This window comes from Cornus florida, unplaced genomic scaffold (assembly GCF_030987335.1).
Source record: "Cornus florida cultivar Cherokee Brave unplaced genomic scaffold, ASM3098733v1 CherokeeBrave_3.0.0_Hap2_Chr01, whole genome shotgun sequence".
Lineage (NCBI taxonomy): Eukaryota > Viridiplantae > Streptophyta > Magnoliopsida > Cornales > Cornaceae > Cornus > Cornus florida.
Window position 1 is genome coordinate 97,268,003 of NW_026775571.1, and position 20,384 is coordinate 97,288,386.

Here is a 20,384-nt window from a genome sequence, read left to right on the forward strand (position 1 = left end):
GTTAGATGCACTTAATTTGACGGCTGCTCTTAAATCTCTCTCTCTCTCTCTCTCACACACACACACACACACACACACAAAACACAAACACACTCGCACATACCTTATATTGAGTGATTCTACTGATAACCCTTTTACACACACACAAACACATACATATATACACATTCATCCGCTTCTCTCACTCTGGCATCTGCGTTCGTTACAAAACTGCACATAAAGACACCCTCTTTCTCTCTCTCTCTTCTTCGGTGGGAACGTGCTGCCAACATTCAGCTCACCTACCTCTTTCTCTCTCTAACCAGTCTTCCTTCCTTCGTTCAAAGGATTCTCTCCTATATCCCTAAATTTCAGCGTAACGTACGAGTTGTGGGCTCCACTTGGGCACTCCCACACCATACTCGACCTCCCTCCTGACAATGTCGTAATTGGTCTTGCCAAAACTCACCAACAAACCTCCAACGCACTCTGTCTCTGATGAGCCTGAGCCTGGCGTTTTATGATTCTCTGCTGCATTGGGTCGTCACAGATTGGTACCATTCATGGCTCTCAAGGCTGTACCCATCTGGGTTTCTTCGAACAATTCTCATGTCCAATTGGGTTTTTCAGAATTGGGGACCAAGCGTTATGGGTCTGGTTTGAATCTGAGGTTCGATCTTGATAGGTATCGGAAGTGGGAGTGTTGTGGGTTGTTGTTGGCTCAGAGGGCAATTAGTCCAGTTGAAGATGAAAAGCCATTAACGCCTGGGTTGGAGTCACCTGGTGAGACTGATCAGACTCAGATCACTGAGTCCAGGGGCTTTCATAAGGATTTGAACTCTCTTCCTAGTGAGTTAGTTCAATTGGGTTCTTGGAGTTACATTTATCTACATATATGTTATTGTCGATTCTCACTTAGTTCAATTGGGTTCTTGGAATTACATTTATATATATGTTATTGTTGATTTTAAATTTGCAGGCTTATAAGCTTTAATACTGCTAAATTTCTATTTGAGGCTTAAAAAGATTGAATTTTTAACAGTTGCATGACTCATTTAGCATGAATTCGGAATGCCGAATAAATTTTCAGTTGGTAGCCTATAGATAGATTGATTGTGTGTAGAGGTTTTTAATGCTTATAGGTTATTATCTTTTAGCTTCTATGTTTTACCAGATCCAAATGGTTTCATTTAGGTGGCATTAGACTTTATAATGATTGGCATTTACCATTGAGTGCTCCTTTGCCATTTCATGTTGTGGTTTTGAATATTAAACCAGGTGTCATGAAGACCTGTACTGTGTCTTTTTGAATGTCATTACTATGATATTTTTTGGATATCCAATTGTGCAACCATCATGTGTATGTGTTCGAGGAAAATTAGGTTTAAAATGCATGAACTTGTCTTATCAGGCATGTATATTGATAAGATGATGTTTCTGCATTATAATTGGGGTACAAATTGATCACTCCATTATTTCAGCATCCAATTGGCAATCATCAACGGATGCATGCGACAAATCTTAGGTTTAAAACACACGATCTTGTCGTATTTGGCAAACATATTAATAAGTGATGCTTCTGCAGTATAATTGGAGTACAATGACCACTTGGTGGTAATAGTCAAGGTTCCTGTCCTCCTTATCCATAGTGAATCCCAACAAATAATTCTAATCAGGATCCATTCCTAAGCTTAATACTGCTAGATTTCTATTTCATGCTTAAAAAGATTGAATTTTTAACAGTTGCATGACTCATTTTCTTTTATGTTTTTCCTTTTTGATTGTCATGATTGTGAATCACAACAAATACTGTAATCAGGTTCATTTCCTAACTTTGACTACAGATAAATGGGCTTCGATTTTTCTTATGTAGTCATGGCCTGACATGGTAGGATTGCATTTTTCCATATACTGCAAATGATATTATTAGTGACAGAGCAAGAAAATTATTTGAGAGGGGTCGGCCTTGAACAATAATAAGATAAAAATAATTTAAGCTACCATAATAAACAAAAAAACTTTAACTTAATAAATATTTTCATTTAAAATTGCTCATACTTCTGTTTCAAAATTTTATTTTTTTCAGTAAAAGCTCTAATTTCAATTATAGTTAGCCTATAGATAGATTGATTCGGTGTAGAGGTTTTTAATGCTTATAGGTTATTATCTTTTAGCTTCTATTTTTGACCAGATCCAGATGATTTCATTTAGATGGCAATAGACTTTATAATGATTGGCATTTTACATTGAGTTCTCCCTTGCCATTTGGTGGTGCGGTCTCATGAAGACCCATAATGTGTTTTTTTGAATGCCATTATGATGATATTTTTAGGATATTCAATTGTGCAACCATCATGTGCATGTGTTCGAGAAAATTAGGTTTAAAAAGAATGAACTTGTCATATCAGGCATATATATTGATAAGATGATGTTTCTGCATAATAATTGTGGTACAATTGAGTCAATTGACCACTCCATTATTCGGGTATCCAATTGGCAGCCATCACATGGATGCATTTGACAAATCTTAGGTTTTTTTTTCCTAATTACAAATCTTAGGTTTAAAAATCTTATTAATATGTAAATAAAAAGCATGATCTTGTCGTATTTGGCAGATTTTTTTAAAAAACATGATCTTGTCGTATTTGGTAGACATATTAATAAGTGATGCTTCTCCAGTATAATTGGAGTACAATGACCACTTGGTGGTAATAATTGAGGTTCCTGCCCATATCCACAGTGAATCCCGACAAATAATTCTAATCAGGATCATTTCCTAAATTTGACTACAGATTATATCTACTTCTATTTTGCTACGTTTTTCAATTCTCTAATATCGGAATCTTTTTTGCTATTACTCTCAATCGTATATAACATATTTTTATATTTATATTTCCTCTATCTCCCCCGAACAGTCCAATTTTTCCTCCACGTCGATAAGGGGCCAAAAGTTTGTATATAGGCATGGCCTGACCTGGTAAGATTGCATTTTTGACATATATTACTGCAAACTTGGATCATGATAACGGCCTAAGGCATTCTAGTGAATTATAACAAAATTGAAGTACGTTTATCTGTGGAAATGATCCTGATTACAGTATTTGCTTTGATTCACAACAATGACAATAAAAAATGAAAGGCAAAAAAGATAGCTATAGGTGATACTCTATGTGTTGAGTCACAACCACAACAATATTTGTCGTGATTCACTAGGATGCCTCGGTCTGTTATCTTGTTCGAAGTCTTGTCTTAATATAGAGCATTATATGTCAAAAATGCAATCTTGCCGGGTCAGGCCAATAGAATGAGATGGAGGGGCTGGTCAGTGAACTCCTCTCTAAAGAGAACACCATGAAAGCAGAAACGAGTCGATGAAGAAAGAAAAAGCAGTCGTAATATAGAGCAGTATATGTCAAAATGGCAATCTTACCACATCAGGCCATGAATACATACAATGTAGCATAAGTGATCGAACAAGATAACGGCCAAAGGCATCCTAGTGAATCACGACATATATTGTTGTGCTTGTGAACCACGACAAATAAGGACTATGCTCTATATTTATCTTTTATGCTTTTCCTTTTTGATTGTCATGATTGTGAATCACATCAAATACTGTAATCAGGTTCATTTCCCAACTTTGACTACAAATAAATGTACTTCGATTTTTCTATATTTTATGTAGTCATGGCCTGACCAGTAGGATTGCATTTTCCCATATACTGCAAGTGATATTATAAGTGACAGCCAGAAAATGATTTGAGAGGGGTCGGCCTTGAACAATAATAAGATAAAAGAATTTAAGCTACCATAATAAACCAAAAAAAAAAAAAACTTTAACTTAATTTCAAATTAAATTTTTTTTTTCAGTAAGAGCTCCAATTTCAATTATAGATAGCCTATAGATAGATTGATTCTGTGAAGAGGTTTTTAATGCTTATAGGTTATTATCTTTTAACTTCTATTTTTTACCAGATCCAGATGGTTCCATTTAGGTGGCAATAGACTTTATAATGATTGGCATTTTCCATTGAGTGCTCCATTGCCATTTGGTGTTGTGGTTTTGGATATTAAAGCAGGTCTTGTGAGGACCTGTACTATATATTTTTGAATTCTATTACTACAATATTTTTTGTATATCAGATTGTGCAACCATCATGTGCATGAGTTCGAGAAAATTTAGGTTTAAAAAGCATGAACCTGTCGTATCAGGCATGTATATCAATAAGATGATATTGCTGCATTATAATTGGGGTACAAATTGATCACTCCATTATTTCGATATCCAATTGGCAATCATCACATCGATGCATTTGACAAATCTTAGGTTTAAAAAGCATGATCTTGTCGTATTTTGCAGACATTAATAAGTGATGCTTCTCCAGTATAATTGGAGTACAATGACCACTTGGTGGTAATAATCGAGGTTCCTGCCTATATACATAGTGAATCCCGACAAAAAATTCTAATCAGGATCATTTCCTAAATTTGAATACAGATTATATACTTTGATATTGCTACGCAATGTTAGTTGTGGCCTGGCCTGGTGAGATTGCATTTTTGACATATACTACTAGTCATATTACGACAAAACTTTGAACATGATAACGGTCTGAGGCATTCTAGCAAATCACGACAAATATTGTCGTGCATTTGACTCATGACAATTTAGGACTATCCTCTATAGTTATCCTTTATGCCTTTCCTTTTGGATTGTCATTATTGTGAATCACAACAAATAGTAATCAGGATCATTTCCCTACTTTGACTACAGATATACTTCAATTTTGCTACATCGTATGTAGCCATGGCCTGACCTGGTAAGATTGCATTTTTTGACATATACTGTTCTGTATTACGACAAGACTTCGAACATGATAACGGCCTAAGGGATCCTAGCGAATCACGGAAAATATTGCTTTATTGCCGTGCTTGTGAATCACAACAAATAAGGACTATGCTCTATAGTTATCTTTTTTGTCTTTCCTTTTGATTGTCATGATTGTGAATCACAGCAAATATGTAATCAGGATCATTTCCCAACTTTGACAACAGATAAATGTACTTTGATTTTTCTATATTTTATGTAGCCATATATAGTCATGGCCTGACCTGGTAGGATTGCATTTTTTCATATACTGCTAGTTATATTATGATAAAACTTGAAATGATGATCATGGCCCACAGTACCCTAGTTTGTTACAGGGACAACGCTATCCTGTTTTCTTTTGTTTCCTTCCTTTTTGATTGTGTACTATTTTAAAGCTTATGTACATGCATAAATTGCAGGACCCTTGTCTGCAACAGATATTTCTTCATCTCCAGGTGATGGTTCAAACGTGCGGGTTGCATATCAGGTATAACACTCATAAAAAAATTTCTCCTGAACGTCCTCGGCTTTCTTTTTGTTCTCATTTTGGTTTAATTGCCTGATGTAGGGGATACCAGGTGCATACAGTGAGGCTGCTGCACTTAAAGCATACCCCAAGTGTGAGACTGTCCCTTGTGACCAATTTGAGTCTACATTCAAGGTTCAATACGTTCTTAATATGTAATTCAAATTCTAAAGTGGACTTGTCCTTTGTTGCTACTTAAAATGTTGATTTTTATTTCACAGGCAGTTGAACTGTGGTTGGTCGACAAAGCAGTGCTACCCATTGAGAATTCTGTAGGTGGAAGCATCCACCGGAATTACGACTTACTCCTTCGTCATAGGCTGCATATTGTTGGGGAGGTGCAGATGATTGTCAACCACTGCCTTTTGGGGTTGCCTGGTGTTAGAAAGGAGGAGCTAAAGCGTGTATTGAGCCACCCTCAGGTTTACCATTTTCTTTTTCTTTATCACAAGTTGTAAAGTATTTTGTTTTTTTGTTAGTTAAAATCAAAGCATACTAGTGTGATGTATAACCTGTTTCAAATGAAAAAGTATTGGTGCTCGTCAATGTAGGGTAAAAAATGCCAGGGAGTTGCTCTTTATGCCCATATCTCTAGAATCTGTCTCATCAGATAACCATAGCTGCTTCTTGATACAGCTGAATATCTGAAAAGAGTGGCATGAAAAGATAAATAAAAAGCGACAATGGTTCTTTTTACACACTAGGTATATACTGGAAAACAGAAGCGATAATATAAAGACCCTGTTGTGTATCCCATTGTTATTTTGGACCAATAATTTTTTTTCTAATAGATTATGTCAGCTACATGGCATTTCGATATCCAGATGCATAAAAAAGTGTAGCAAGGCAGGTTCTTTATGCAGATAACATATTTCAATTCTAATGGAAGATTTAGGGCCTGCTTGGATCAGTTCTCAGTTTTCAAGAATGGTTTTCAGAAAATCAGAACAAAAAAGAGTTTTCAGTTTTTTTAGTTTGAAATCTGCTTGGTTGAAAAAATTACAAAACAGTTTTCAGAGAACAAAAACTCAGCAATCTGTTTGGTTGTATCTACTGAAAATGATTTTCTGAATTAACCAACTCATTTATTTTACACAAAATTAGCTACAAAATCATGAAAAAGAGATGAATAATCCAATTACATGAAAGGATGCCAACTATAATCAATATTTGAATATTTACTATAGACAAACATCTGATCTGAATACATCCATCCTAATATAGTAATACTGCCAATTGATTCAGATTATATGGTATAGGTCAAGTAGTTATAATTCAAAATTTGAAGCATTTGTCTAATTAGCAGTGTGGTCCATGGACTTATATTTGAAAATAGAAAGTTAAAAGCAAGGAGAGAATATAAATTGTAGAAGTAATAACAAATTGGTGAACAATCATAAGGGACTTGTTATTTTTTTTTTTCCTAGTTGGTACTCACACGCACATGCCTCCACTGAAACTCGAACCCCTGACCTCTCTTTGAGAAGTAGGGGCCTGGTACCGCTAGGCCATTGGCGTGTTGGTTAAGGGACTTGTTATTAGATCAATTGTAAACAGCATTTTCAAGGTTTAGTTTGTCAAACATGAACCCATCGATACAAATAAGGGAACAGAATGTCAGATTTAGATGTGGGCACTTCTTATTAGCATTGCTTATGAATATTATTAGCTTTAAGCATTAGAACTCAGAGATGAAAAATGTTTCCAATTGCAGACGTCAGCAAAGATCCTTGGAAATTATGAACCTTTGTGATATCCTTCACCAAACAAGATACAGTATTCCCCTTCAGACAATATATTATGAATAATCATTTAAGAGCAGTGATCAATTCTATACCCCCCAAATCACTAATGTTTCATATTCATTATACCAATCCATCTATCGATTCTATCTATTGCAGAAGTAACAAAAATATCATACAATCCTCAACCATATGTTCTAAAATCCTAAACTATCTACAAGAACTCCATGGTTTGCAGCAAAGTATAGGCCTATTGCTTCTTTCTACACTACCAATTGAGGATTTATAAAGAAACCGAGAGAGGGACCCTCATACCTCAACTATAGTAAGAATCATTGATTCGGCCAAAAAAAACCAATGTGTCATGGACTTTCGAGGATTTCATATTCAATTCTAAAATACATCTAAAGCCCCGTTGTGTTATTCTGTGTCTTCCTAACAAAAGCTCAATAATTTCCTCCATCCCCACCTTTGTATCATCATCAAAAGCAAAACTACATTTTGTTTTCCATAACCCAAAACCAGACACTTCAGAAATTTGCTATTCCGAACCCTTCTCAGCCGAATTCTGCTTGGACTCAGCTGACGACAACATTGACGCAACCACCTCTTTCCCTTTCTATCTCTCCAATTCCTTAACAGCCACCTCCTCAGCCGCCTTCTCCGCCTGCAGAATCAGCCCGTAGCATTCCAGACTTCAACATCCCAGTCACCTTGAAACACTTCTTGACAATGTCTTATTTGCTCTTCTTGGCTTCTTGGACATAGTTTTCCCAAGCAATGAAGCTGTCTCTGCATCCACCTCCTTTCATGAACAAGCATAACGCACACTCTCCATCTTCTTCATATTCACCTTCCTGATTTTTTTCTAGATTGATTTTGTCCTTGACCTTCTTCATTAGGTTTCTGGGGATTTGGGTTTAGAGAAGAAGCACAAGACAGAGAGAGATCAACTATGGTGACTCAGAAATCTGCAGAGAGAGAAATACATATTCTTCTGTTAGAGAAAAAGAGAGAGAGAGTGTATTGTGTGGCTGAGAGAGAAACGTTATAAACAATTGGATTTAGTGGCTTGTCCGTACTTTTTTTAAAGTAGCCCATAGTACTCTGTGTTTTCCAAATTTCTAACTCCCGTTTCCAAAACTCCCAAAACACCATATAGTAGTTCTCTAAGAACCCACATTCTTGCAACTCACTTTTCTAAAAACAATTGTTTAAAAACTGATCCAAGCAGTCCAAAATTGAGTTTTTTGATTTTTTGTCCCTCAAAAAACAGAAAGCTGTTTTTTTAGTGCCAATCCAAGCAAGGCCTCAGTTTCTCAGTTTTTTTAGCCCTCTATGAAAAAGAAATACTAAATGAAATATTGATAAAAACATCTCTTTGCACTTGCAGGCACTTGATCAATGTGAGATGACACTGAACCAGCTAGGTGTTGTCAGAGTTAATGCTGATGATACTGCTGGTGCTGCTCAGGTGATCTATGGAAGTCTTTCTTAACTTGCTAATTAGTTTTACGGTCAGTAACTGTTGCGGGTGTATCTAAATAAAGACTTTGGGACAGATTATAGCCTCTGATGGCCTAAGAGACACTGGAGCAGTTGCAAGTGCTAGAGCTGCAGCAATCTATGGGCTTGACATTCTTGCAGAAGGAATCCAGGTAAGGCAATTATCTCATTTTGGTAATTGTGGGTCTTCAGTTTTTACCAATGTGGTCCACTACGTCATCAACGCGTCTGTTTATCCGTGCTCTATTTGTTAGTTTTCTCCCCCTGATAAAATCAAGTAATTGTGACGCACCCCCCAAGCAGATCAAAAGTAATGGCATCCATTACATAATACGACTAGCACCTACATTGTTCTGCTTCAAGCAAATTAATTCTTGAATTTCCAGGAAATCTGGAAGTTGGAAATGACAAAATTATGGGGGGAAAAAATTTCAAATTTTCAACTTTCAATGTCATTACTTTTGTTTTTTTATTTTTTATTTTTTGTTTTTTGTTTTTTGTTTTGTTTTTTCTTTCCCTTTTTGGCGTGTTGACTTATAAGGGACAAAAATAAAATGACTGATGAGGTAGTCTTTTATTGTTTTGACTGTATTAGACAACATCTAGAAATGATTAGCAAAAAGCTACTTACTAAAAAAGAAAGATTATGCAGTTTTTTTTTTTTTTTTTGCAAAAGAAAAGAAAAAGATACAGCTCCTTTTTTATTTCTTATTTTCATTTTCAAAAACAAAACAATGGTTTTGTAAACAAAACCAAGAAACGTTAGTGCTAGCAAAGCGAAACATTTGATTATATGTGAAACTTTTCTCTCACGTGCCTTGTACTCTTTTTGTGGGATGTGTACCTTGCTTGGGTAAATGGGTACTTATATAAGGCTATGGAATGTGTAATTTGGAGTCAGTAATTTGTCATCATTACAAAGCAGCAGATAAATGTTCACACAGTGGACTTGCATTGAATTTCTCCATGTTAAGTACCTTAATCTTGATATTTGTGCTTCGGAAGATGATATATGCAAGTATCTCTTTATTGTTTATGAGTAGGTAATACATGTACGTATAAGCATGTCTGTACATATAACCTTCACTGGTGACTTATATGAGATAGATAGATAATTAAACCTTCTCTTAGATTTGTATATGAGATTCATTTCATGTCTGAAATGTCACTTTATCATCTACTTCTACTTTTGAAAAATGTAGTCAATATGATTAACGAATATTGTTATCCTTTTGGTTTTGTTGCCAATGCACTGCCAGGATGATTCCGATAATGTTTCCCGTTTTCTGATACTTGCAAGGGAACCTATAATTCCAGGAACTGACAGGCCCTATAAGGTAGTGCTTTTTATTTAGTCAAATGCACTTTCTATAAATGGTTAAAAATTCATTATTTCCTCTTTTATTTTTATTTTTATTTTACCTTTGCAGACTAGCATTGTCTTCACTCTTGAAGAAGGGCCAGGAGTACTATTCAAAGCCTTGGCAGTATTTGCTTTGAGGGGCATTAATTTGTCCAAGGTATTAAAGAGTTCTGATCGATTACTATAACTCAAACTCAAACTCAACAAAACCATGCCTGCATATTTTGGGCTAGCTACATGAATCATGTTTCCATTGTGCTCTATGTAGTGCCATAACTTTTTTGGATCCATTACTATTTTCCTATATCAAAAGTTTTTGATCATTGTCTTTTATTTCTTTCTTTTTTCACATGCAAGTTCAGATAGAGAGCCGACCGCAGAAAAAGCGTCCATTAAGGGTTGTTGATGACTCTAATAAAGGGAGTGCCAAGTGAGTGCTATTGATTTTTCTGATACATTTCCTATGTTTCCTTCTCTCCCACTTCACACCTCGGAACTCATCATTCTTATAGAAACAAAAGCGCTTTCACATCTTCTTAACCCAAAATAGCTGGGGAGAGGAAAAGTTCTTATTTTTCAGTCCCATTTGCACAAGTGATTGAATTGTGTTGGCAGGTACTTTGACTACCTTTTCTTCATTGACTTTGAAGCTTCTATGGCGGAGACTCGTGCCCAATATGCTTTAGGTCATCTGCAGGTAAGTCCATTATAGTTCATGATTTATTGGAAGTACATCATCCTTGATATTCTGTTTTCTGTGAGATTATTGAATTCCTCATTTTCAGCAAGTGGTGCTCTTAATTCAATATATTATAATTCCACTGCTGTGCATCTCAAACTGTGTGGATTATTGTGATTCCATCCGTGCCAATTGATCTTCTCTTTCCTTTATTTATTTATATGGGACAATCTTTTTCTTGTCTAATTTGTGAGTTGTAGAGTTAATTTATGAGCAAATTGGCACATTCTTCTTTCCCACTTCAAAATTGTGATATATTATTCATTTAGGGTTAGTTTATGCCTACTCCAACATGCAACCCTCTTAAGATTTCAATATGCATCCTAAGTAGTTTATGTCCGCCTGTTGTGGGTTCAAGTTGCTGATTGATGTTGTTGATTTGGATGTGACAAGGGGAGCCAGAGATAATAGTATGGCGATAGACCTAGGCGGAAACCCAAACAAACTAGAAGGAGAGAGTAAGTGGCAGCATTTTATTTCTTGAGGTTCATGCAAAGACCGAGCTTCCTAGATTCTCTGTACCTTTTCCCTTTTCCCTTTTCCCTTTTCATTGAGGAGTCCTTTTCTTGAGTGGTGAGTGCGATAAATGAAGGGGTTGAGCCTTTTATAGCATTAGGGATGTAATGACCCTTGGACAAGGACCTTCAGATAACAAGGGGTATTATGAAATAGTTATTACCAAACAGAGGCTATCGTGGTAAGCTCAAGGCTAGATGTGATTTCTTATGGTCGTCTAGGATGGCACTAATGAAGAAAGTTCATTAAATATGATGTGATACAATCAGACTGGATAGGTGAACTTTCTAAATACGACAGAACAAATGAGGTAGGCTCGGCCTTCCTCAAGACATTATGGAGTTCCCTTCTCTTTCGAATTTGTCCAAGGAGTTCCATCCTCATGGGACAGAATCACCTTGATTAATCTTGGGTTATAGCCTCTAGGGCACTCATACCCTAGGATCCCATGTTGTTACGCCTTGTTATTTTGTAATGTCTCCTGAGGCCTACTCCCTACCAGAATCAGTTCAAGGCAGTTATTTCCACTATCTTATGATTCTCAAACATTTCTCGAGGTTTATCTCCACAGGAGAGAAGGTCCTCCAGGTGAAGAATGCCTGTGGAGAAGGCTGTGAAGCTCATTTATGAGAAAGAAGTCCTCAAGGAGAGAAATGTGTGATTTACCCAAAAAAAACGGAGAGAAATGTCTGTGGAGAAGACTGAGGGTTATTTGTAAGAGAGGAAGCCCTCCACAGTTCTACGCTTGCGACTTAGCTTTTTTTTTGAAGAGATTCTCACAAAGATATATATTATATATAGGCACATGGACGTGCCTGCAGAGAAGGCCGGCCCATGGTATGTTCCTTTGGTCTGGCAAACCTCTGTCTTCAAGGTTCTACCTGTGGAGGTAGCCCTTTTCAATCCCTCCAATCATTTCCGCAAATTGGTATATTGGGGTGTAACTTCACAGTTCATGGGTTCTCTCCTATCTGTTCCTCGAGTATCCTATGCAACCATGGCCCCTCAAGTGTATATGATCTGTCCATGCTTCGTGCCATCATGTTCTTATTACTTTAGACACGTGGTAGCTTGGTCACATGCACCCATCTTGTTTAACCAGTTCTTCATAGCATGGCTGTGTTATTTCGAACCCGAAGATTTAGTATTCTAGTTGTTTGGACCTCTAAACAGATTTTGTCCTAATTTATTTATTTTTTATTTTTACGTATTTGTGTTGCTAAAGAATTATTCATGTGAGCCTTCTTGAGTTGTATTATTCATCTGCCTCTGTCATGGAAGTTCTCAAATGAATTTTTTATGTTCATTTTTAAATTTACAGTGGAAGTGTAGCTTAGCTCTGAAAAGAATTGGTATATAAAAAATAAATAAAAAACTAGTTCGTTCTTTTATTTTCTTAAACTTTCACCTCACTGCTTGGAGCATGTAAGGATGTGTTTTATTCTTTTTCGCAGGAATTTGCAAGATTTCTTCGGGTTCTTGGTTCATATCCTAGGGATACATCTTCAGTGATAGAGGCTTTTCCAAAATAATCAATCTTCATATATTTATTTGGTTTGTTGGGCTTCATCAAAGAAACAGCTCATACTAAAAGGTTGTACATTCTGTTGATCCTGTTGAAGTCAGGTGGTGGGAGGACAATTTTCCCAGCATTGAGCGAGAGTTTTGCGAAGGATAGAATCTCCTGCAGCAGGATCTTTCCAATTTTTTCGTTCTTTTACCCTCCATCCTGGCAGAGGTTTCTTGGTATGTCAGTCTCTCTAGGATAATGAATGTAGCGGCAACTTTGAACATAAACTCTCTCTTTGTTGTTCTGTATCGTGCAAGATAATGAACATTGACTATGCATCTGTTTCATTTTCTTTTCTTTTTTCTTTCCTGCTTAGGCAAACCAACTCACACACACACACACACAAATTTGCTCCACTTGGGTCCCAAACCCTCACCTCCTCTTTGGGATGGAAACGTTATACCTTACCTCCTTGACCTGCAGCCCGGTAGTATGATCCACCTACAACTTGTTACGTTGCAAAAGACAGTACCATCCAACCAGGAAAAAGTAAGTAAATGAATACTAATATCTAGTTCGTTAAACATACCATGAAGTGCTTTGAACGCTTTTTGTGATCTGCTCAAATTGAGCAAAGGGTTACATTCAGAGTTCACAGGGGAAGAAGTAAGAGAAATCAACACAAGGTTGATTTCAAATTTTCGCGTATAAGATGTCAGGATATATCAGAATATCCTAAATGAAGTTGATTCTTACAGATGAGAACAAATTGTTTCTTCATTTTACTGATTTGTTAGTTCTACCAATCTGCTACACCTTGATTTCTGATTGGTTAGTGCCTTCCCTGTCTTCGTTCTTAAAAGATACCAAACATGATAATAGCACAGAAAAATTATTTGGGACTTGGGAGCTACCAAAAATAGAACAATAATAATATATAAGCACCCACTTCAATATTATATAGATAATACAACACCACCAAAGTTTGTAAGTAGTCAAAATGTCCAGAACAGCCATGATGGTTGCTAATACTGACACACTTATTCATATAGATAATACAACAAACTTATTCATATTAGAGAGACATCAAGATTTGCATGCTTGAAGCATCACTCGAGAAAGCTTTTTCACTCCCGCCATTACTCTTTCTTATGCAGTTCCTTCAGAAAATCTTCAGTGTCAACAAGAACCTACACGTACAGCAAAAAGAACCAGAATTTAACTAGTAATTAGTTGACGGTAGTTCCTACACAAACACATTTAAATGATGAAGCTACTCCCCAACCCCATATAGCCTAATGGCAAGGCTCACTCAAGAGTTTGAATTCCAAGGGGTCAGTTTCCCGGTAATTGTGGGGTGTGTGTGAGACCGGGGGACTACATGTGCCTGGCAGTGGATTATGGGGTGCTCTAAAAGGCCCAACACCACCATCGTAAACAAAAATATATATATAGATGAAGCAACTCAATACATAGGTTTAAACATGGGATCAAATTTGTTGCTGTGAAACATCATGGGATACTCGATATTTCTACCAACACAAATAAATGGATATGATACCACACAATCAATGCATGAATTAGAGGATGGTACGAATTGAAAATGCATGTTCAAAACTCTATATTGAGCCATGACTTCATTCTCTTTCCTTGATAAGGCCAACAAAGCTTCAATGAAATGTTTATGCCCTTCTGCATTTCCAGATGCACATTGACTGAGAAGTCACTATACTATTTCTCAATTGAAAATATTATTTCAACCATGAATTTGGTATTGCACCTAAAAGGGGCTTATTTGTTGAAGAAAGAACTTACTGTTTTCCAGCCATCTGGATCTAAAAAGGAGGTAATCTTAGTGTTGAGTCCCGGAATCGGTCCAGGTTGTCGAGTTATCTTCCCTCCAAGCTCTTGTGTAACGAAGTTGACAACTTCAGCGCTTTTGTACACATCATCGGTACTGATAGCAATCTAGCAGCAGTACATCCCATAATTCAGGAAAAACAAGAAATCCATTTAAATGAAAAGAAAATTAGTCAAGTATTGAAGAAGAATTATACAAACCTGGGCATATGCATTTCCTTTGGTGTATTCAGTCACACCATAGTTATATGTCAACTCCAGAACCGTCGTCTGATCTTCAGCAGCATATCCCATCATTGCTAGAGTGAACTGAGCAGAATGCAATAGAATAAACCTCATTGATAATCAATATACCACCTGAATTCTAATTTAAAAATTATAATAAAACAATTTTCACCTTGTACTCCGGATTATCGATCTTCCTCAACAGTTTCATTCCCAAGGCCTGTGCAAATGGGAAATCGAAGAAATCGGATGTGAAAATTTGTTCAATACAATTACTTAATACAGGATGAAACAAAAGATATATCTTTTATGGACCGGACCTATAAAAGTACAAAATTTTCAAATTCCAGAATCAATTATTGCATTGCACTAGTTAACATCAGTTTCTATAATAATTAATTGATATTTAAAATTAAAAAAAATTAAAAAAAGTCTTCAAAAATAATGTTACAAAAAATGTAGTTTAAAAAAATATTACACTTAATTATATATCATTCGCAAGAACTGGGAGCCAACATGAACAATATTCCACTTTCACATCTTTGCACCAGGAAAGAACTGTAGTATACTATTGGTGCATCTTAAAAAACTTCGGCATTTTAACCCTGACCTAGATCAGACACATTTAAATCAGATCTCCAAACATAGAAAAGTTGAAGTGCAACTTGAAATCAAGTCAGAGAAAAACTAAATTAGGGTTAGATACAGTCAAAAGTTAATTTATGGAGCAAAGGTAAATCGTTATTAGTTGGTTAAAACATTCTGACGGATGAATCAGACTACAGAGATTCTTGAAGGATTCATATTGAATGAGTTTTATATATGGTTAGAAAAATTGTTTAGTTTGGCTGATCATAAAGAGCATTTTAGTAGCTTAGTATATAACATACCAAATTGGAGATCAAAGGACCTTCCCGCTTTAGTATAGATAATGAATGGTGTAAATAAAGATATCTTTTTAATTCTGTTACATGTTGTGGTAGATCTAAATCAATATCATTGTTTTCTGAAACATCATTTCTTCTGGTGCATTGTATGAAAATGGAAACATGGTGTGACAAGACTAAACTTGTAATGGGTCATAAGAAAAATGGGAACAACAAAAACGACAACAAATTTATCTGGAATGAAATTATACAGTTGAAATACAATATAGAAGAAAAATGAGAGAATTGTGTAAAGGCTTAAATGAGATGAATCACTCATTCACATCTCTAGTATTTATAGATAAAAAGGGCACATGCTCTTATTACAAGAAAGGAAACTAAATCAAATTTAAATCAAATCACAACATATTCTATGGCATATTTTATAACATAATCAAACCTCTGCTACTATTGTAAGTCATTCCATAAATCGTGGCTATCATATATGCTAACATATGCATAGTCAAGTCTCTGCTATTATGGCAAGTCATTCTATAAATCGTGGATATCATATATGCTAACACTTCCCCTCAAGTTGGTGCATGTATATCTAAAACGCCCAACTTGGATAACACATCTTCAAACACGGTCTTGCTAGCACCCTTCTTCAGAATCTACAAGTTGCAAAGTGCAAATCTGACTAGATTAAAAATGTCAATCAACAAACCAAAAATGTCTCCTCAAACCATAAACAATTAATAATGTCTCCTCAAACCGTAAACAACCAATCACGTCTCCTTAGACCGTAAACAACCAACTCGTCAGACCGTAAACAAACAACGATATATCTCCTCAGACCGTAAACAACCAACAATGTCTCCTCAGACCATTCCCCTTCACATGTTTAAAACATGATGGAAGAATCAACAATGTCTCCTCAAACCATTCCCCTTTATACATATGTTTAAAAAAAGTAGAAGAAAGAATCAATAATGTCTCCTCAGACCATAAAAAAGAAACAACTATGTCTCCTCAGACCACAAAAAAGAAACAACTATGTCTCCTCAGACTGTTTCTGAATGGGTGGGTGCTGAACTCGCAATGCCCTCATTGCAGTCGGACCACCCTGACTCTGATACCAAGTAGAAATACAATATAGAAGAAAAATTAGAAAATTGTGTAAAGACTGAATCACTCATTCACATCTCTAGTATTTATAGATAAAAAGGGCACATGTTCATATTACAAGAAAGAAAACTAAATCAAATCTAAATCAAATCACAACATATTCTAAAGCATATTCTATAGCATAATCAAACCTCTGCTAATATGGTAAGTCATTCCATAAATCGTGGCTATCATGTATGCTAACATATGCATAGTCAAGTCTCTGCTATTATGGTAAGTCATTCTATAAATCGTGGATATCATATATGCTAACATATACTATGTTCAACAATGTGCACTTCAAAATGAAAATCACTAGATGTTAACTTTATCAAATGTTATACAATAATACAAATGCCAATGCAAGATAACAATTGGAGATGCTTAGGAAGGTTGAATAAATCTATATATGGCATTAAAATCAAGGTACTAAAAAAAGGTCTTTTCCCAACCACTCACAAGTTCTCCAATTCTTCAAAAACTTTGCTCAAGTAAATTTACATTTTCCGAGTAGTTCAAGCCATAGGAGTTAGGACGAACCATATTGTTTAACGTTTATCCTTTTAGAGAATATTATATTTGATAGTTTTTATAGTCTTTCCACATATGAAAGAAAATTTCTTCTGCTTTTCTCTACAAACTATAAAAAAAAAATTACTCAAAAATAAAACCTCTTGGAAACTTTTTTCCCGATATAACATGCACGTATTCAACAAATAATAGATATGACCACATTAAAATGCTAAAACAAAATGACTTGGAAGGTAAATTCAAATGACACGTGGACTTCACACCAAAAATCAACTAAGAGAACTCTACCTTCTCGTAGAACTTGATAGAGCGATCAAGATCACCCACACGTAGCATTACTTGGCAGAGTGGTTCAGGAGTAGGACCTCTTTGGATAAGCTCAAAAAGGTAGCCATCAGGATCTTTCACGAAAGCAATGACTGTCGTTCCACCTTTAACAGGACCAGGTTCCCGTGTGACATTCCCACCCTTGGCCTTTATTTCTTCAACCAATTTGTAAACCTGATAGCAGGTAGGATGAGGAAACCAGATTTGGCACTGAAGCTAAATAATGATCCAAAATTAAACAGCAAATTAAAGCTCACATCTGGACTTGCAATAGCAAAATGTCCAAAGCCCGTTCCAATGTCATATTTATCCACTCCATAGTCTGTGAATCAGTATTTGAAAAAAGCATATAAGAAATCATATATTAGAGAGAGAACAAAATTTCAAGTTATAACCTTCTTTTTCCCTAAGATACAACTTTTAAAAGTAAAATTTCGTATGCTGACTCTAGGCTAGAGATGGTGGCACTCGTGAGTTGATCTTCATTATTTTTATAAAATCTACTTGTAGCTCACTTCATTTCATCAGCACAAATCGTGAACATCAGAAACAGATTCTACTCCTTTTGTGGAAAGGAAGGGAAAAGTATTTGGTGGATGAGAAATAGAGAGATTGAGGACGTGTTTATCAAACACACACCGAATGTATTCTGGCTAAACTTGCTCATTTGGATTGAATGGTAACCAAGCAAGAAGAAACTGTGATTCTGAAGGTCAAAACGACTCAATCACCTACTCCAGGAAGTCTGTCAAGTGGTCTAGATTTACCAATGAGACAGAATAATAGGGGATTTATATATATATAAAGGAAAATTAACTGTTAAGTGAACCAATTGTGAACAAACTGCTCACTATACCAACAAGAACATAAAAATTTATGCAAAAGATGAGAATTTATAAACAGGAAAAAACAAAAAAACAAAAAAATACAAAAAATACAAAACATACTGTATGTTAACTCCACTACAAAATGAGACTCTTCTGGACCAAATCCAAGAAAGGCATTAGAGTATTTTTCTTCTGGAATATCTCTATGCCTCAACAGCTTCATCCCAAAACATTCTGTGTAAAACCTGATAGTGATAACACATCAAAGTAAAATGAGAAACTTCGGGAATTTCAATGCAAAAATCACAACTAGATCAAAACCCTACTTTTATTTATTTTTGAGCACATAAAGTGAATGTCGTAAAGGCATACTTGATGGTGCGTTCAAGGTCACCGACACGATAAACGGCATGTAACATCCTGTGTTTGTCCTTCTTTGGCCATTCCAACAATTCATCACTTGAAACAACAGGTGCAGCCTCAGCCATGTTCAAATATAAGTGAACACCCTACTTACAATAAAAGTTGGTGTCAGAACAATATATATCAACTATTTATATTGTTATCACATCCTCTACACTTGCAGATATAAGGAAACATAAATTGATGTTCAAATCATTGCAATGATGAGGATAAGATCTAAATTCAAATACCATTATTTATTAATAATAAAAATGTCCTGACAACCAAAACAAAAAGACTCATCTTAAGTTCTACCAAGACTGATCAACTCATATGAATAAAAAATCAATCCTCATCCCTACATTTTTATAAAACATCTCCACGTCCCCAATTAAAAAAAAAAAAAAAAATGTATATATATCTCTCTATATATATTCTTCCTTCGATTGATGGCCAAAAAAACATAAATAAATACTTAAAAACCGAGCAAAAAATATTTAACAAGTATCAAAGTGATTTTTTTTTTTTTTAGGGTGTTCCAAGAATCCTCATCTTTTCCTCCTATTATCTGGCAATCAAACAAACCTATAAATTGATTTTCTTAGGGCAATTCTATAATATGATGTAAGGGGGAGAGGGAGAGAGAGAGAGAGAGAGAGAGAGGGGTAATAATAATAATAATAATATTGTGTATGTGTGTCTCCAAATTTGTTAGAACTCATCAAACCAACGAGTAGAAAAGTGTAAAACCCATATTTTGGAAACAGAGGAGACTGAAGCTCATATTTGGAATATTACAGCAAAAGATGCTTCTTTTACCTACCAATCAATTATTAACCATAGAGAAAACTCAGCATTCATTTACAAGTTTGAATCACTATTTTTGTGTCATTTATTTTTTTAAAAATTTGAAAATGCCAAAGTTGAGCTCATTAGGGTACAATTCACAAGCCCTCTTACTTAAATCAACCAAAAAATATATATATTTAACAACAACAAATACAATATATATATACATATGCCGTTGCACACACACAATGTAAATGTGTATTTGTTGCAGAGAGAGAGAGAGAGAGAGAGTATACCAGAGAGTGAGAGCGAAGAAGAATAGAGGAGAAGCGCTAGAAACGATCGTGTGAGCACTTCACAGTTCACATGTATATACACACAATAGTAACAATATTATAATTTTCAATATATATATATATATATATATATATATATATTACTTATCTTCTTCGCTGGGGGAAGCTACAGTTACAGAAGCTCATCACTGTTTCTGTGACAGACAAAAAATAAATTCCAAATCAGGAGACCAAAATTGACAAACAACGAATGACCGGTATTGGTTACAAGTGAATCCCATCATATACGCTGATTCCACTAAGATTTGACTCGTGGTTGTAACTCTTAGCTAACGTTCTAATT

At 35.5% G+C, this 20,384-nt stretch overlaps 2 protein-coding genes across 3 annotated transcripts; one reads left to right on the forward strand and one right to left on the reverse strand.

The window, feature by feature from the left end:
• Positions 1-99: 99 nt before the first annotated feature.
• On the forward strand, positions 100-13,108 carry LOC132308320 (arogenate dehydratase/prephenate dehydratase 1, chloroplastic). Its single transcript, XM_059806372.1, has 11 exons — positions 100-828; positions 5,269-5,336; positions 5,418-5,510; positions 5,597-5,797; positions 8,511-8,591; positions 8,680-8,775; positions 9,883-9,960; positions 10,054-10,143; positions 10,349-10,416; positions 10,602-10,683; positions 12,696-13,108. Exons 1-11 carry the CDS (start codon positions 543-545, stop codon positions 12,771-12,773), a joined length of 1,221 nt encoding a protein of 406 aa, XP_059662355.1. The 5' UTR covers positions 100-542; the 3' UTR covers positions 12,774-13,108.
• Positions 13,109-13,662: 554 nt separating this feature from the next.
• Positions 13,663-20,145, reverse strand: LOC132308329 (lactoylglutathione lyase GLX1-like). Of its 2 annotated transcripts, none has more exons than XM_059806385.1 (9): positions 20,042-20,145; positions 18,927-19,063; positions 18,675-18,799; positions 17,985-18,049; positions 17,689-17,901; positions 15,009-15,056; positions 14,813-14,920; positions 14,567-14,719; positions 13,663-13,941 (listed from the first exon to the last, which is right to left on the reverse strand). In XM_059806385.1, exons 2-9 carry the CDS (start codon positions 19,040-19,042, stop codon positions 13,891-13,893), a joined length of 879 nt encoding a protein of 292 aa, XP_059662368.1. In that variant the 5' UTR covers positions 19,043-19,063; positions 20,042-20,145; the 3' UTR covers positions 13,663-13,890. The 2 variants fall into 2 exon arrangements, with proteins under 2 accessions (XP_059662368.1, XP_059662376.1); XM_059806393.1 differs by having other exon boundaries at positions 18,927-19,066; positions 20,042-20,134.
• Between the last annotated feature and the right edge of the window lie 239 nt (positions 20,146-20,384).

Excerpts from the sequence above, each read along its gene's own strand:
- LOC132308329 (XM_059806385.1), bottom strand. The coding sequence starts at position 19,042 with ATGGCTGAGGCTGCACCTGTTGTTTCAAGTGATGAATTGTTGGAATGG. Across the intron at positions 18,050-18,674 it reads TGTAGTGGAGTTAACATACA|ACTATGGAGTGGATAAATAT; the intron begins GTATGTTTTGTA and ends ACTGATTCACAG. Across the intron at positions 14,720-14,812 it reads AAGGAAATGCATATGCCCAG|ATTGCTATCAGTACCGATGA; the intron begins GTTTGTATAATT and ends TACTGCTGCTAG.
- LOC132308320 (XM_059806372.1), top strand. The coding sequence starts at position 543 with ATGGCTCTCAAGGCTGTACCCATCTGGGTTTCTTCGAACAATTCTCAT. Across the intron at positions 8,776-9,882 it reads TTCTTGCAGAAGGAATCCAG|GATGATTCCGATAATGTTTC; the intron begins GTAAGGCAATTA and ends ATGCACTGCCAG. Across the intron at positions 10,684-12,695 it reads ATGCTTTAGGTCATCTGCAG|GAATTTGCAAGATTTCTTCG; the intron begins GTAAGTCCATTA and ends TCTTTTTCGCAG.